This window comes from Myodes glareolus, chromosome 13 (genome assembly GCF_982192425.1).
Source record: "Myodes glareolus chromosome 13, mMyoGla1.1, whole genome shotgun sequence".
NCBI classification, from domain to species: domain Eukaryota; kingdom Metazoa; phylum Chordata; class Mammalia; order Rodentia; family Cricetidae; genus Myodes; species Myodes glareolus.
The window spans coordinates 29,976,008-29,992,067 of record NC_142038.1 but is presented as its reverse complement, the minus strand read 5'-3'; the positions used below and the strand labels follow the sequence as shown (position 1 = coordinate 29,992,067).

At 40.0% G+C, this 16,060-nt stretch overlaps 1 protein-coding gene across 1 annotated transcript in view; it reads right to left on the bottom strand.

The window, feature by feature from the left end:
• Positions 1–16,060, bottom strand: part of Fbn2 (fibrillin 2) — a 203,007-nt gene that overhangs the window by 123,671 nt on the left and 63,276 nt on the right. Inside the window, exon 7 of the mRNA XM_087896051.1 lies at positions 8,930–9,055. Within this exon, the coding sequence (XP_087752177.1) occupies positions 8,930–9,055 (126 nt within the window). The remainder of the gene's footprint in view (positions 1–8,929; positions 9,056–16,060) is intronic.

The following is a 16,060-nucleotide window of genomic DNA, read 5'->3' as shown; positions in this document are numbered from 1 at the left end:
GCAAAATATACAAGTCACTGAGAAACTAGTTAAGCAACATGAACTTTAGTTTTTGATATATGTTCCAAAATGATGTCCTTGGAGAGCAAGGAAATAACTCACCAACAGTGGTTAACTGCCTCCCCCGCCACCCCCTCGAACCAACATTTTACCTGGGGTGAAATATTTTGTTACCCTTTGTTAATCCAAATTAAGACACATGGGAAACAACATGACATTTAAAACACGGACTTCTAGGATGAATAAAAATAATTACTCTTCATAACTTTACAAGACTGATGATTAAACATGGTGAAACCACCCATGTGCAGAAAGTACCTCCAACAGCAGAGGGGAGCCCTATTAAATTGTCTTCCAACACCTTTCTTGGTTTTTATTCCCACCACCAGCTCGGAAGATCAAGCTCCGAGTCCCACACCTGCTTAGTAAGCACTCTGCCACAGAGCCCTGTTCCCAGCAGCTCCTCACTAATTCGTTCCTCCAATCCCCCCACCTTCCACAATGTCCTTCAAAGTTTCAATGCGGAGAAGATGAATGGAAAGTCTCCCTTTAAGGTTGAATAAACCTAACGTTTCATGAACATGAATGTCAGGAAATTCCAAAGTGAAATTTACTATAACCCTTTGGACTTGGTAAAGCTTCAGGGATTCAGGACTTTGTAGTCCTGTTCTCATTATTAAGCAGTACGTAAAGCCTTGAGACTTTGAGAAGCGTTTTGGCAATATACTGTAAGAAAGCTAAAGAAGGTGATCATTTCGCAGTGCTCTAATCACACATTCATGAGTAATTTATGTTTATCTTCTAAATAAATGGTCTCAGGTGAAAGTGAACCCAGTTCTACATTCCACTGTAGTAGTGTAATGTCACGAGTGCTAATCTCCCCCTGTGCTTTTCAGTGTTTCTAGAAAGGAAACCAAAAAAATGAAGCCTCTATGCTCACTCGCTAAATACATACAGCATACAATTTCTGCAAAGAAAGCTGACCTTCGATTGCTGTAGTTGTATTTTCTTAGGACTGTTTTATTTTGAAAATTGTCCTTAAGAGGTTCTGTGTTTCAAAGTTCAGTTTAACTTTTCATGTAGTGGTACATAGCTGGGGAGGCAGGTTGGTATTAGAGAGCTTGCCCCAAATGAGCACGGCCCTGTTTTCAATCTCCAACACTTCACAAAAGCAGGTGTTAACTTACTGTATGATATAAACACTATCTGTGTATGTATGAAAGTGGATTGTGTAACTAGTATGGAAGGGTCACTCCTTAGGCTCAGCCTATAATAAAGTGTATGCTTGGACCTTCACAAGGAAGTGGTTGAATCACAAAAGTTCATGGAGTCATTTTCTATGGAAATGAAAATGGCTGACTCTACAGCCTACCACTTGCACAGATGAACTTGAGCAGACTCTCACCGTAAGTGGCCTGATCTAGACACACAATCTCTGTCTCTAACTAGCTGATGTAGACACACCCATCTCTCTCTCTAACTAGCTGACATAGATACACAGCCTCTCACTCTAACTAGCTGATGTAGACACACCCTTCCTGTATTCTTGTATGACCACCTTATGCTGTAGGAAACAATCTTACCCATAAAGAATGTGTTTGGACGTTATATTTACGGAATTTAAACACTTCACAGGTTTCAGTGGGACTGAATTACCTTCACGATGAAGCTTCCCTGTTCCTTCTGTCACTCTCTCCACAACACAGATCTATCAAAATCCTCTTCAAACCTCAGGTGTGTGCCCCAGTCTCTGTTGGACAATGACCACTATCCAGGGTGGCACATAACAAGAGGTTTTCCTCCCAGTCGGCCATACTGGATTCCTTCAAGTCCTCAGATTTGGCATCCTAGTGACTTTTATAATTATTAATTGAAAACTTTATGACATTGTTGCTTTATAAACACTCTGCGGTTTTTCTGAGGATTTGACTGTGCTTAGCTCCGTCAGTTTGATTGCCTCTCATCTCCCCTTTGCCTCTAACACAGCATTCATGTGAGCAGGGATTTGTGTCTCTTCAGACCCAGTCCTTAGTCTCATGGTCTACAACAGTGGTTCTTGACCTATCTAATGTGACCTTTTAATACAGTTCCTCGTGTTGTGATCGCCTGACCACAAAACTATTTTCATTGCTACTTCATAACTGCAATTTTGCTACTGCTATGAATCATAATAAAAATTCTGATATACAGCGTATTTGACTATCACAACCTACAGGTTGAGGATCACTGGTCTAGAAAACCAGCAACAACTTAAAAATTACACTTCTGAATTAATGATTCTGGCATTAGTGTCCCTTTTGCTGGAGAGCATAAAGTTTACTGCATTTTCTATCTGGAGGAACCTCAAAGCTGAGCTCGCTTTCTTCTCACCAACACCGCCAGGAAAATCTCTCTGACCTGCCTAGTGTAATTATTTAAGGGAAAGGAAGTGCTGTTTGCCTGTGACATCTGTTTTACGTGTATGAAAAAGGTGGTTTGGAGGTTCTCGACTTTTCCGGGGATCAAGAGACATTCAACTACAAGAACTATGTGCATAACTCTACCAATTTTTCAGCGCTTTATAAAAGGACACGAACACACATTGGCACTGGTAAAATAACACTGGTTTCTAGCATTCGATCTAGCAACGTGTGATTTCACGACCGCTTTGATGCTCCATACATTTAATTATCAGAGTATCAAATGCTCATTGCTGTGACTTGTATGACACTTACTAGGGCGTGGAGAGCACCCCGGTGCTACGTTCCCTCATCACCACGTCATTGCCCTCAGCAGGTTATCAGACTAGGCAAATATATGCTCCCGTATGTCAGTGACAACATTTGGAAAACTTGTACTAGCTTGTTACGTCTTACTGATTGGATGCTGTGCTGAATATCCATCCTCAGTGAAATGATATATAAAAACTCTCAATAATTTGTGCCACGAAAATACTGTGTTTTATAACACATATGGAAATCATGGGCAGTAAAGTCGATCATGATGACTATATCAAAGCTGAAACTTTAATGTGCTAGTGGTGCCATAGCTCCTACCGGCCTTTTGGTCAGGGTGTTGGGTGGTGTGTGACTCCACCATCTCCCAGATCTCTCCTGTAATCCACTTCTTTCCTTTCCCTTCTCACTAAGTCTTTACATCCCATCAGAGGATACGTCACCTTAGACGGGAGATAAAGAAGCCAAAGATGTGAAAAAAAAATCAACAAACAAAACTCTTTGGGGGACTTTGAGGGTTCTCAGTCTTTGAGGAGAATACTTCAGAGACACTTCCTGTTTCTTTTTTTTAAAGAAGACTTGAGTATCTCAGACCAAGAAGATAACAACACAAATACTATAGAAAATGTCTTATATCTTTTTAAATCATGGTTTAGTGTTTCAAATGCTATCTTCCTTCCTCGTGCTGGGATTAAAGACATTGCCATCACACTTGCTAACTCTCGACTTTTAAAATTTCATCTTATCTTTCCACAGAAGTGGTTGAACATAATCCTTTTTTAGAACTGTTTCTCTAGGGTGGTGCTATGGACCCCTTCCACAAATAAGGGATCAATTCAGTTCTACTCCCTTAGCCTGGACTCTTGCTTTCCTAGACCTACTAAAGTTCCATAGTCTTGGTAAGGGGATTAGTTCAATGAAGTGGTACAGAAGAAACCATATTTTAATTAATAGAGACTGTGTCAGAGAACCCACGAGCTGAGCACATAAATGCATCATCCAGAGAGGCAGCAGAAGGCATTTCAGTGAGAAGTAAGCTTCCTGAAGAAGCAGACCTTGTGGGCCAGTCTCCTGAAAAGCGCACATACACTGGCTGTGTGGGGAAGCTTCAAATGCCCAGTCTGAGTAGAGAACAGGGGTGGCAACTCGAGCTCCTGGTTACACACAACTGTTGTCATCAATGACATGGGAAAGCTTCTTGTGAACATGCAGGCCGAAGGGAAGAATAAAGGATTGATTTCTATGTTTCCTATCTTTGTTACATCAGGCAGAGCTGGCACCTTTTCCATGCATGAAGTTTACTGACCCCCTAGCCAGTGAGTAGACCACAAAAGGGCATCTAATTTTGACCTGCTTAGATATTTCAGAGACATGCCACAATACACAAACTAAGAAAAGGCTGAATTGCTCGGTTACTGTTCAATGGGCTGTGCCTCTCTGGGCTGCGCCTCTCTGGGCTGCGCCTCTCTGGGCTGTACCTCCCGTCACCCACCTGGCTGATTGACAGCCCTGACCAAGAACAGGCTGGATCCCAGTAATGCCACATTTTAATCACATTACCTGGAGAGAGTTCCTAGGCTTTCTGTGCTTTGATGTTTTCAGTGAGGAAGTAGATTAGTGTTAGTAGGCCACCCTACCGCTCTGTTGTGATGATTCAGTAAAACAGCCAACATAAATTGGGTTACCTTACTGCCCCAGTATTGCCAGAGGTTATAGTAAGTGCAGAGTGAACATTAGCCATTATTATTGCTACATGGAGTCTGCTGGCCAACACAGGCATGAGAAAAATAACAAAGCAACCTAAAACGCAGTGGGCTTCGTGACAGAGGGATTAAGTATGTTTTATTATGGGGTCAGGAAATAGGTTTAGATATGGAAGTCTCAACTTCTATATTCAACAGAGGGAATATATCTGCTTCAACCTCAACGTTCTAAACTTTCTGAGGGATTTAGTTAATGTTGGTTTTCACCATTTTTTTATTTGTGACCTGTACGTCTTCATCAGCTTCCATTGCAAACGACTGTCTTCCCTCATTATCCAATCCATACACAGGCTTCGCTCTAAGATAGAGCTGATGCATTTATTTTTTAAAATTAATTTACTCTTGGAAATCTGAGTAAAAGCAAATAATTTTCATCCTACTACAGAGAATTTATCTTCCCAGGCTTAGCGGAGCAGAGTTGCAATAGCAGCGAAGGACACCAGGCCAACGCATTCTGGGAGTTTCCCAAGCACAAATAAATGCATTTGCTGTCTCAGACTCCAAGGGACAAGATGCTGTATAAATAAATATACCAAGGCCAAAGACTCTTCGGGATAAATTTAAATAAGTGACCGACACACAAGGAACACTGGAAGGAAAGACTGTGCCACGGCTTTCCTGCCTGCACAACGCACCAAGACAGAGTAAAAGGCTCAGGAATGTTACAGAAGGTACGGTGGGGATGAGGAGAGAACACCTGGCACCCACTTGTCTCTGTCCATGCGCAGGGCAAAACAACCAACATAGCATGTTTGTGGAAAGAAGCAAGCGGTGCAGCCTCAGTGGTGTGCCAGCACACTGCACAGACCTTAATGTCTCCTGTTCTTTTAAGCTACCAGGATATTTATATTAATGAATGTCTGAGTGGGATAAGTGGCCAAACCAACCCCCTCTTCAGATGTGAAGGAATCGTTTACTCCTTTGGTCTGCAGTCTGACAGAATTAGTAGCTATCATCAGGAAGTTTATGGAACTGGGCCCCTAACCTAAGAGAAGAGAGAAATGGTTTTCTTTTCACACACATGGACAAATATGGATGTGTACTTATTCCAGATGTGGGCTGAGATTAAGGTCTTGACCAGTAGACCCTACTGAGCACGAGAGGGGAAGCCAGTTGCGTAGCAGAAACATCCAGATCACCTATATTAAACACAACAGCCTCCATGACGGCAGCAAGGCTCAGGCTTCACACGTTAAGGAGATGTAGTCTGTCCTCACCCTGAACCAGAACATAAGCCCTTTGTGCTCAGACTCTCACGACTGGCAGATCACGCCTTTGACAATAGCGAAGGAGGAGGTTCTAATCCATGACCAGGTATCAGAGCTGTTCTTCCTTCTTCATAGAAGGCAAAGTTTCCCTAAGCTCAGAACGACAGGCCAACATAAAGGGACAATGACATGGAAGACAAAGGCAACACACCACATCTAAAGTTTATCTTGGTCTCCCAGTGGTGGACACACAAAAATGAAATTAAAATCAATGAAGGTAGGTATTGTGTTACTCTCCAATAACCCTGGATTCTGAAGACAGACTCCCTTCCAGAGACAGGAAGATTGGTATAAGTTTAAGGCCAGCTGGACTGTATAGTGAGTTCCAGGCATCCAGGGCTATATGGTGAGTCCCAGTCTCTCAATCAATCAATCAATCAATCAATCAATCCATCAAAGAATAAATAAATAAAGGAATAAACATTTTTAAAGGAAAATGAAAGCTGGCCCAATGAAGGAAAATTTTTTTGTGTGTGTGGCAAATTTTCTCTTTCCAAACAGTTTTATCCTGGTCTCACAGTTCGCCTACTTTTTGGACATGAACTCAGTTCAACAGGTCACCATTTTAAAAACTTTGGCTCCTGCTGGTCAGCATCTATTGGTAAGGAGTCTGCCACATCTATCAGAAATCGCTCTCGGGTTTGGGTGTGGTAGTGAAGAAGGGAGAACTTCTGTCCTCAGGGATCTCATTCAATCATTGGGGAGAAACAGTCAACAGACACATAGGAAGTGAGATAACATCACCGTTCCCCCAAATCGACAGCGCCGTGTTGTGGTTTCCTACAAAGAATACCATCGCACCAGGGGTCACACTCACAATGCTATGCCCTTTTAGTTTGGGGCAGACAGAGGAACTTAGACATTTCAGAGGTTTCTTTTACATGAACAAAAGCAGGGAATTTCATATAGTTAAAACAGGAAGGACATAATTTAAGAATAAATCTGCCAGTATTCCATTTTACATTTTCAACATTGAAATCTAAATACCTAGGTTCTGATAATAAAAAGTAACTGCTGTGGCAATACTTTTAGTTAGAACATCCATCAATTTGAACTTACGACAACACAATATTAAACTATATGTGAATATAATTCAAAATCCGACATTGTATATAGTAGCCACAGCTCTGGTATTCCAAGGTACACTTTGATGTCAATTGAATTAAATAATTCTATGTAAGAACTGCTTGCTTTTTTATACACAGAAAGAATATTACCCAAAGAAAATTGATAATGGGCACTTTTAAGACCTCTCTAAATACACATGCCTTCTAACAAGTGATGCTTTCACAAAACTTTCAGGTTTCAATTCCTAATCAACCCTTGTTCCAATTCCTCCATTTCCACAAATCACAAATACTAAATCATATAATTCTTTCTGGGCAATGTTTAAATGGAGTTGGCTGCCTGGACAGGATGTAAGCCAAGACATGACTGGCTTCGGGGCCCTGGGTGGTGCCTATGGTATAGCTCTCACTCCCATTCCCAGAGAACTTGGCCAGTGGGAATAAAGAGTGGCCCTGTCTTCCCCTGAGCTCTGCCTTGGCTCTGCGTGCTCTTTTGATGAAGCGTGATGGAGAAAAGACTTCGTCCACACTCAACTAAAAAGAAAGTCATTGTTTGATGTGGAACGGAAATGTCACAACCACTAGAATCAGCCGGTGGCTGCGCCTTCTCACCTCTAATCAAAGACTGGCTTTTCTTCCCTCACTCTTGGATAAAGTTTGGAGTAAGCAATAGGATAGACTCCTCCAGAGACCAAGAAGGGAAAATTGAAATAGCAGCAATCTTTCAGTAGACCATTTCATGTTTGGTCCATTTCTTGGTGCTAATTCAGGTTAATTTCCCACATTATGCAAGTATTTTTTTAACCTTTGCGTTTCAAGCACACTGATTATCAATATCATATGGAAGTAGTGAAAAATACTTGAATATTATTAGAAAGAGTGTCAGAGAAATTTTATTTGGTCCTTAAAATAATCGACAGCATTCCCCTCACTTTGCTGCTGTGAGGATCAAGACATTACCTGGCAACACTGTTAAATGTGTAAGACTCTGAAGACGAGAGCTTACTGACTGTAACTAAACTGAATAACATGGAAAGTAGAAAATGATGCTAGCACGGGATTGTGTTTCTAGCAATGAAACAGTAGCCTTGAGGCCCACATACTATCTCCTCTTTCCCAACGGCACTTCGATTCCCATTTGCTGTAGACAATGAAGTACTCACTTTCCACTTTCCCACTTTCCTGTCTACGTAGATGGGTAAGCTGCTTTACAACTGGTCAACCTAAAGTAATCGAACTGCTGCCTTCTATAAAAGGAAAAATCTTAACTAGAGTAAATGGGAATCTTTTTCTTCAACTAGCTAGAATAATTATATGTGACTGTCTTTAGAAAGTACCTTTGGGCTAGATGGTGGCTTGGAGTATAAGCATGGGGCTCTAAGTTCAGATCTTCAGAATTAATTTAAAGGTTGCTGTGGTAGCGTTTATGTAACCCCGGCGCTCTCACAGTGGGACAGAAGGCAGAACGAGGAGAATCCAAGAGCCCTATCCTGAATCAGATGGAAGATGAGGATAGACACCTGGGGCTGTCCTCTAACTTCCTTCTGCACACCATGACATATGCACATCAAAGCATGTGCACACACAGGAGCATGCACATACAGCATACATTAGGGGCTCACGCATGTGTACATATCCACGCACAGACACACACAGACATGGACACATGCACTAAAAATTTACCTGTGATGAAATAAATTGATTAAAGTAAGATAATGACGGAGAAGTTTCGGTCCTGCTAAAAGCATTCTAAAAATAGACATGATCCTTGAAGCTACATGGGTTTAGCCATAACGATACAGACTTTATCACAGATAAATTAGAACATTAAATTTACTTGAAACAAATTCACAGATGAAATGAAGCCTACCTTACGAAAGAAATTATAAAAGGCTTAATGGCATTCACTCTTACTACCTCAGAGGCAGTAAGATCAGTCGGATACAGAATGTTCCCTTCAAGCCTATAGAATATGCTCCTAAAACCAAATCTACGGGCTACACACACACCTCCATATTAAGATAAAGAATCAGGATTATTGTCATTAGTTTGAGACGTTCCAAACACATAGTTTGGATTCAGGGTCACAGTCGGGCTCGCACCCTCGGCAATCTCACCTTCACATTTCTGAGTCGTCTCACTCTGCTTGTGGCCAGCAGGGCATCTGCACTCGAAAGACCCCACCGTGTTGATACAGTTTCCTCCCTGGCACAATCCCGGAATCGCCTGGCATTCGTCAACATCTGCAAGGAGAAAACATTGTAAACGTAAATGACATTGATTCCCAGACTAGATCAGTATTTTTCTTTTATGTCCGAGAGAAATGTTGTTCTTAGACGACAAGCTGACAGAAGCAGACCCTCTCTGTGTGCTTGTTACTTAGCTTATGTAGATGGCGCCATGTATGTCACATGGTCTTCTGGAGATCCACCTGCGCTGCTCTGTGCTGTGGACAATCTACCGATTTGGTTATGTCAAAGAATGCTTCTTACCGTGTGTTTTCCTGGTTCTGTTACGAAGTTTATCATTATCTTCTTGGTTTCCCAGTGAATGGTAAGATGAATGCCCCCAACGTGCTTCCTCATGGAGCTCAGTGACTATGAACCCTGAGGATTCAAAGGCACGAGATCGCTCTCTGCCATGGACACAGGGCAGAAGCCCTGGACAGGTTGTCTGTGTGTGTGTGTGTGTGTGTGTGTGTGTGTACACCATACAAAGCACAGAAAGTAGGTTAAACAAGCACAGAGGTTAAACTAAAAGCAGAAATGAGAAAGAGCTAGGACGAAGCTCAGATACTGAAATGTAACAACGTATTCTGTAATAAAGCATGAATCAAAACAGAAATCATAAGGCAAAACTGAACATGATTTTAATTAAACAATGAAAATATATCAAATAAGGCTTGTGAGCTACTGCTAAACTGGTAGCCAGAGGTGAATGCTGAGCAGCAAAATGTCTATATTGCAAAAAGAGTTAAGTTCTATGCCCAATGATCTAAATTTTTATATATCTGTACATTCTAAAGGCATTAATTAAATGTGAAGTGAATAAATTCAAGATAATGTGACAAAATATAAAACAAAAACCCCATATAGTTAAGTAATATAAATTCAGGGTTTCTAGGAATATGAGTAAAATTGATGTATCATGTCAGTACTCACTACAAATTTAATAAAAAAACCCTTAATTTCTAATACAAGTAATGAGAATGAACATATCACCACTGAGTCTACAAAGATGAAAAAGATCTAAAGAATGGATGGCAAAAATCCAATAATTAAGGTGAAATATACAAGTTTGTTGAAAGGTACAAAAGCCAAGGCTCAGTCAAGAACAAACAGACAATAAGAATAAAGTATATCCAATAAAGCAGTCTCATTCACAGTTTACCACAGAGAACACCTCATGCCTCAGTGGATGTGCCACTGAAGCCTATGAAAGATTTAAGGGAAAAATGACAGAAACGTCATCCAAACTCTTACAGCACGAAAATGTGATGCTGTCCTGTTGATGTGACTAAGAAAATATCTGTCTGACATCAAAGTCAGACCAAGACAGTACCAAAGGAAACATGAATAAAAAGAACAGAATTGGACAATCTCCTCCTGGGACAGGCACACAAAATTATGAGTTGTTTTAATTTTTATATCTACGTAAATTTGACTTAACTTCTTTATGAGAAACAATATAAATGAGTAGGTTTGTATGGCAAACTTTACACATAAAATGACTACATTATAAACACTGTGAAAAGCAATTGCTACAATCAGTTCACACTGAATGCTTAGTACAGCTGACAAAAATCACATATGTCCTTATAAGATCACAGACTATTGTGTGCCATTGTTACACACATTTAAAACACAGAAATACAGAACACCGGGGAAACAACCATTCCATACAGATGTGCAGGGCCATCCTTAGGGGGGACTTTTATTCACATGCCCATATGAAGTGGTTGTTCATGTATGTAACAAACGTAAGACACTGGGGTGTGGTGACACACACCTTTAATGCCGGCACTCAGGAAGCAGAGGCAAGTTCCTCTCCGTGAGTTTGAGGTCAGCTTAGTCCATATGAGTTTAATGGCACCCAGAGCTTCCTTGTGAGAACTGAATAAAAAGGGGAATGCTGCTACACTTTATGTGTTCTGGGTCTTTCTCTTTTGCATAAAAGCATGCATGTAAGTTTCTGCTAGTTTCTTATTATTTCTCGTAAGCCTGCAAACAGGATACCGTTGTGCGTAGGAATTAGAGAGCTCGAACTTGCAAAAGACAGCATATTTTCAGGATCTATCTATAAAATTAGTGATAACAGTCCAAAGAAAGTTTACATCAAAATTAAATCTCAGAACGTTTTCAAATGTTCTGGTTCAAACAAAAGTCAACTGGGAAATAAAATACAGGACAATAAAGTTACGATCCTGAAAAACTAAAACATTAATGTGTCCTACAGACCAATCCTTATTACAGCACAGAAGAAGACACCGCTGGAAACTTCTTTTCCTAGAAGATAAGCCAGAGGAAGAATAGGAAGTGAGCTGAAGCATGAGGCCAGATTAGAACCCTGTAGCGCGACTCATAAAACCTCAGCCTGTCCACGCGGCTCACCACACTCATTTCTTTACACGTTGGATTATTTCAAATCGTAAACAAAAATTTGATAGAATTAAATTAAACCTTTTGAAACTCAAGCCTTACCTAACCACTTCAGTGTCTTCTATTAAGGTTATAAATAAGATATTTTTAAAAACGATATGTTAATTACAGTTTAAAAATGCACTCTCCAGCTTCTCCAAGGACTCTTTTCCTAAAAGAATAAATTCATTATAAAAACTAGCATTCAGTGACACATTTTTCATTCATGCCAAAATATGGAAATATGTGGTGTAGACATAAAACCATGGCTCACTTATAAGTACAGGGCCGAGATCAAGAAAACAATTACATTTGATAATCTTTAACTTTTCCTTTCACCAAAATAAATTCAATTAATTCTTTATGTGTATGAATGTTTTGTCTGCATCTATATGTACCATGTTCACCAAGTGCCTGTGGAGGCCAGCAGACAGAGTTGCTTCCCCTGGATCTGGAGTTCCATACAGGTGCTGGTAACTGAATCTGGGTTCTTTAAAGAGCAGACAGTATTGCTACTTGCTGGGTCATCTCTCCAGTCCTAATGTTACTATTACTAATTCTATCATCATCTTTCTCTTTGTGTATGTGCATGGGTTTATTTGTGTTTGGGGTATGTGTGTGTACGTGCGTGCATGTGTGTGTGTGTATACAGGCATTTATACCACAGTGGAGTTGTGGAAATCAGAAGACAACCATCAGGATTCAGTTCTCTCCTTCCTAAGTGGGTTTCAGGCACCTAACTCAGGACAGCACTTCCTGCCGTCCTAGATTCATTTTTAAATGAAATTCTTATATTTATGTTCTGTATACAATCGTGCCAATAACTTATTTTCATAAAGGCAAGTGTCAGGCTTTAACCACAACAACTGAATAATTAGTTTATATCTCTCTGAAGTCTCAGAAACAAGAGATCTCTCAGCAACTACCCTCTATGGTTGCGTTCGGCCAGAATCTGCATTCATGAGTGACATGAGAATTCAAAGACTGAATGGTCATAACAACAAGCTGATAATGGCAGATACCACCTGCTTATATCCAATTTTATAACAAAAGGAGCAGAAAACATTTCTGTCTCAGTGTGTCCATCTCTGCAGATGATGCCATTTCCAGACATTAACATTTAAAACCCAGTTGACAACTTGGCGTTTCCTGGTTACACTGCTCACATCATTCCGTCAGTGGCAACTCTACACGCCTCCCACATCCTTCCCACATCTTTACTCCACCTGCGTGGCTTTAGCCTCTATCACACATCACTTGAACTTCCGCTGGGGTTATGGAGCTCATTTTTTGTTTTCCTGACTCAGTCCCAGCATTTGATTAGCTCTGTAGTGCAACTAAGGGAATCTCATCGAAGTATAAATGAGGACAGATGATCAAGTGAAAGGTTGATGGGCAGAAACTTAACCCTCACAGTGCTGTGTTCTATGAGTTATTCTAAAGAAAGCAAGACAAGTTGGAGAAATTCCTTATTTTAAAAAAACAAAGGAGATGGGAAAATGACTCTGTTGGTCAAGTACTTATGGGGGAGATGACCCAGTTGGTCAAGTGCTTATGGGAGACATGGCTAAGTAGGGTCAAGTGCTTATGGGGGAGATGGCAATGTTCGCCAAATTCTTATTTGGGGGATGGTTCAGCTGGTCAAATTCTTACTGGGGAGATTGCTCAGTTGGTCAGGTGCTTTTGGACATAGCACATATGTCCATGTATAATCTGAGGACGTGAGTTTGGTCCCCACAAACTGTATAACAAGGCAGGTGTGGTGCTGCGCACTTGTAATCCAGTGCTGAGGAGGCAGGGACAAGGGGTTCCCGGTACTCACGGGTCAGCTAGCACATTCTACTTGTGGAGTTCAGGGCCAATGAAAGACCCTGGGTTGAAAAGAAAGCTGAGTGACACACAAAGTTGACTTTAAAAACCCTAAAAAGCAAACAGACACACTTGTCCATGGATTATTATCATCTTTTCCGTTGTTTTTGTGTTTCCGATCAGTAGAAGAAGCCTTCATCTATCTTACAAAGTTTTTCTTTGTCACTTTGTGACATGTTTTTGCTCCTCTCATCAATTGTCTTTGTCTGGCTTTTACTGTGTGTCAATTTTTCTACCATCATTGCTTATTATTCTCTGGCACTTGGACTTGGTGTGCCACCAATATTTTCAGTCATACGTATGTGTGTATGTGTGTATATAAATGTATTATTTCAACAGGCTAGGTACTATGGTTAAAGTGCAAATGTCCCCATAGGCTCCTATGTTTGCACTGGGTCCTCAGCTGTCGGGGCTACTTAGGAGGCTTGTGAAACTTTCTGGAAATGGAGCTTCATTGGATTAAGTGAGTTACTGCTCAGGTTGCCTGGCCCCACTTTTCTCTGCTCCTTTTCCCAACTGCAGCTGCCATGAAACCAGCTGCCCAACACTGACACTATGCCTCGCACACCAGGATGGACTGTGTCACCTAAAACTTGAAGCCAACACAAACCCTTCCTCAAGCGGCTTCTTGTCAGGGAGCTAGTCATAGCAACAGAAAGGGTAAATAATGCAGTTATAAGTTTATACTTATAAGGGTAAGTAATAAGTTATAAGTTAAAGTTATAAGTTTAAAACCTTTCTTCGATATCATACTTTAAACATTACTAGTGCCATATTTTCTCAGTTGCCTTTACTTAATGCTTACAATTCTCCTTTGAAGATCTTTTTATAAGAAAGACTTCATTATTTTTAATCTTTGGGATAAAAATGTGTGAACTCTGTATTTATTTAAATGTAGTTCTTTGGAGGGCATATTTTCCACCTGCTTTTTTCTTAGGTTCTTTCTCTCTTGACCTCAGTTTTTTCAAAAGATTTTCCCCTTCTGACTCCTTGTGTTACTGTGAAGGTCTGAGTCTATGACTGTCCCAGAATGATATTCTCCTGTTCAGTTGGGCATTAGTAACTGCAGGTCTAGTTCTTAGTAGTTTTAAACACAAACTGAAGGTTGATGATCCCACTTCTCCCCCACACCAATGTTTAGAAAACTCCCCCTTTCCAGTCGTCTCCTAGGAACTCCCAGTGATCACCACTGACTCTAACCATTGTTTTAGAATCTTATTTCAGAATAAGCTGTTCTTAGGAAGTGTCCTCTTGGTGTTTCTGCCAAGCTGGAACAGGGGATTAGTTTGCTATCTTCAATAGAGGCTACTGTGATTGAGTTTTAAGTAATGTTTTAGATTGCATAGGGGTGACTCATGTTGACAGAATGTTCATTTAAGATTAGACTTGTTCATTACATGATTAATTTAGTCAATGTAGATAGCCAAGGTAAGTGTGTTTTGGCTATAACTACCTTCTATTAATTTCTATTAATCAAGGTATAGCCAAATATTTTCAACCAAGAACTAAAATTTAATAAACAAACAAATTTCTTCACCATGTTTTTAAGTTTTGGAACAAGTAGAGACTTTTAAAAGCCCAATACTTAACTATCAATGACATAAATTGATAATAAGAAGACATAATTGTATTACTTATGTTTTAGTATAACTAAAGATTTGAAGTGGATATATTTATTTATAAGTATAAAAGACAAAATATCAGGTATTAATCTTAAGTAAAATATCACTTCCTATTAGAATATGTGCATGTGAATAGATAAAGCACAAACTATAAGAAAATAGTATACACATGCAAATAGCTGTTTACACAGGACTAAATTTTATAAACATTTTTGGAAAGATTTAATGCAACTATCACAATTTTGAATTCACTTGCTTTATGATAGCTTGAACTTAAAGGTTACTATGAGTTAACTTTGGTCACTTAGTGTCATGTACATGGATATCACACATCACTAAATGTGGATGAAGGTTGGAGATGGCACACCACTAGGTGTGCATAGAGAACAAGACAAGAACTCACTCCGCTTTCAACATTAAAGAAGTCAAAGATTGCTAAGTACCCCAAGAATGCACAACTGGCATTGTTTATCCAATTATAGAATATTATCATAGACAGAGCTAAAACGTAAAAACAAAGCAAAAATCTTTCTGTTTTCTCCAAAGATTAAGTTTCCTAAAGTAGCATCTTAATTTTGTATTGCTTCTCACTTCTCACAGTTACTGTGTTCTTTACGAAGCCATGCTGCTTTATTATTTCTTAAGCCATGGACCAATAGAAACTGCAAGAGCCATAGGTTAACCAACTCTCAGAGATGGCCTGCCTTGGTTAGTATGATCAGTGTTTTGGAGCCGGAACTAAGTAATTTCTATTGTCTTCTACACATCTGACATCTGTTTTTGACTTAAAAAATTCCAAACATCCTATAAAGTGACTGACAAGTATTATCAAAAAAATGTGTGATATGTATGCCAGTGTGTCATTTTTAATGTACCGCTTCTCCCAAACTAACTTGGCATAAGTGTTCAGGAAACAATCTAGGAACAAGAGAAAATGAAATCATAGAATGTTGTGGCCTAGAAACCTCCTAAACTGAGGATTACCGTGGGTATGGAAACTTCCTAGCCGTTCCGCGATCTTGAAATGAAGCAGAACCTCTCATCTCGCTTTCCCAGACTTTTTAACCATGCTTTAAGTTTTACTTTGCTTCTATTACTGTGCTAGTCTAATGCAGTTTTG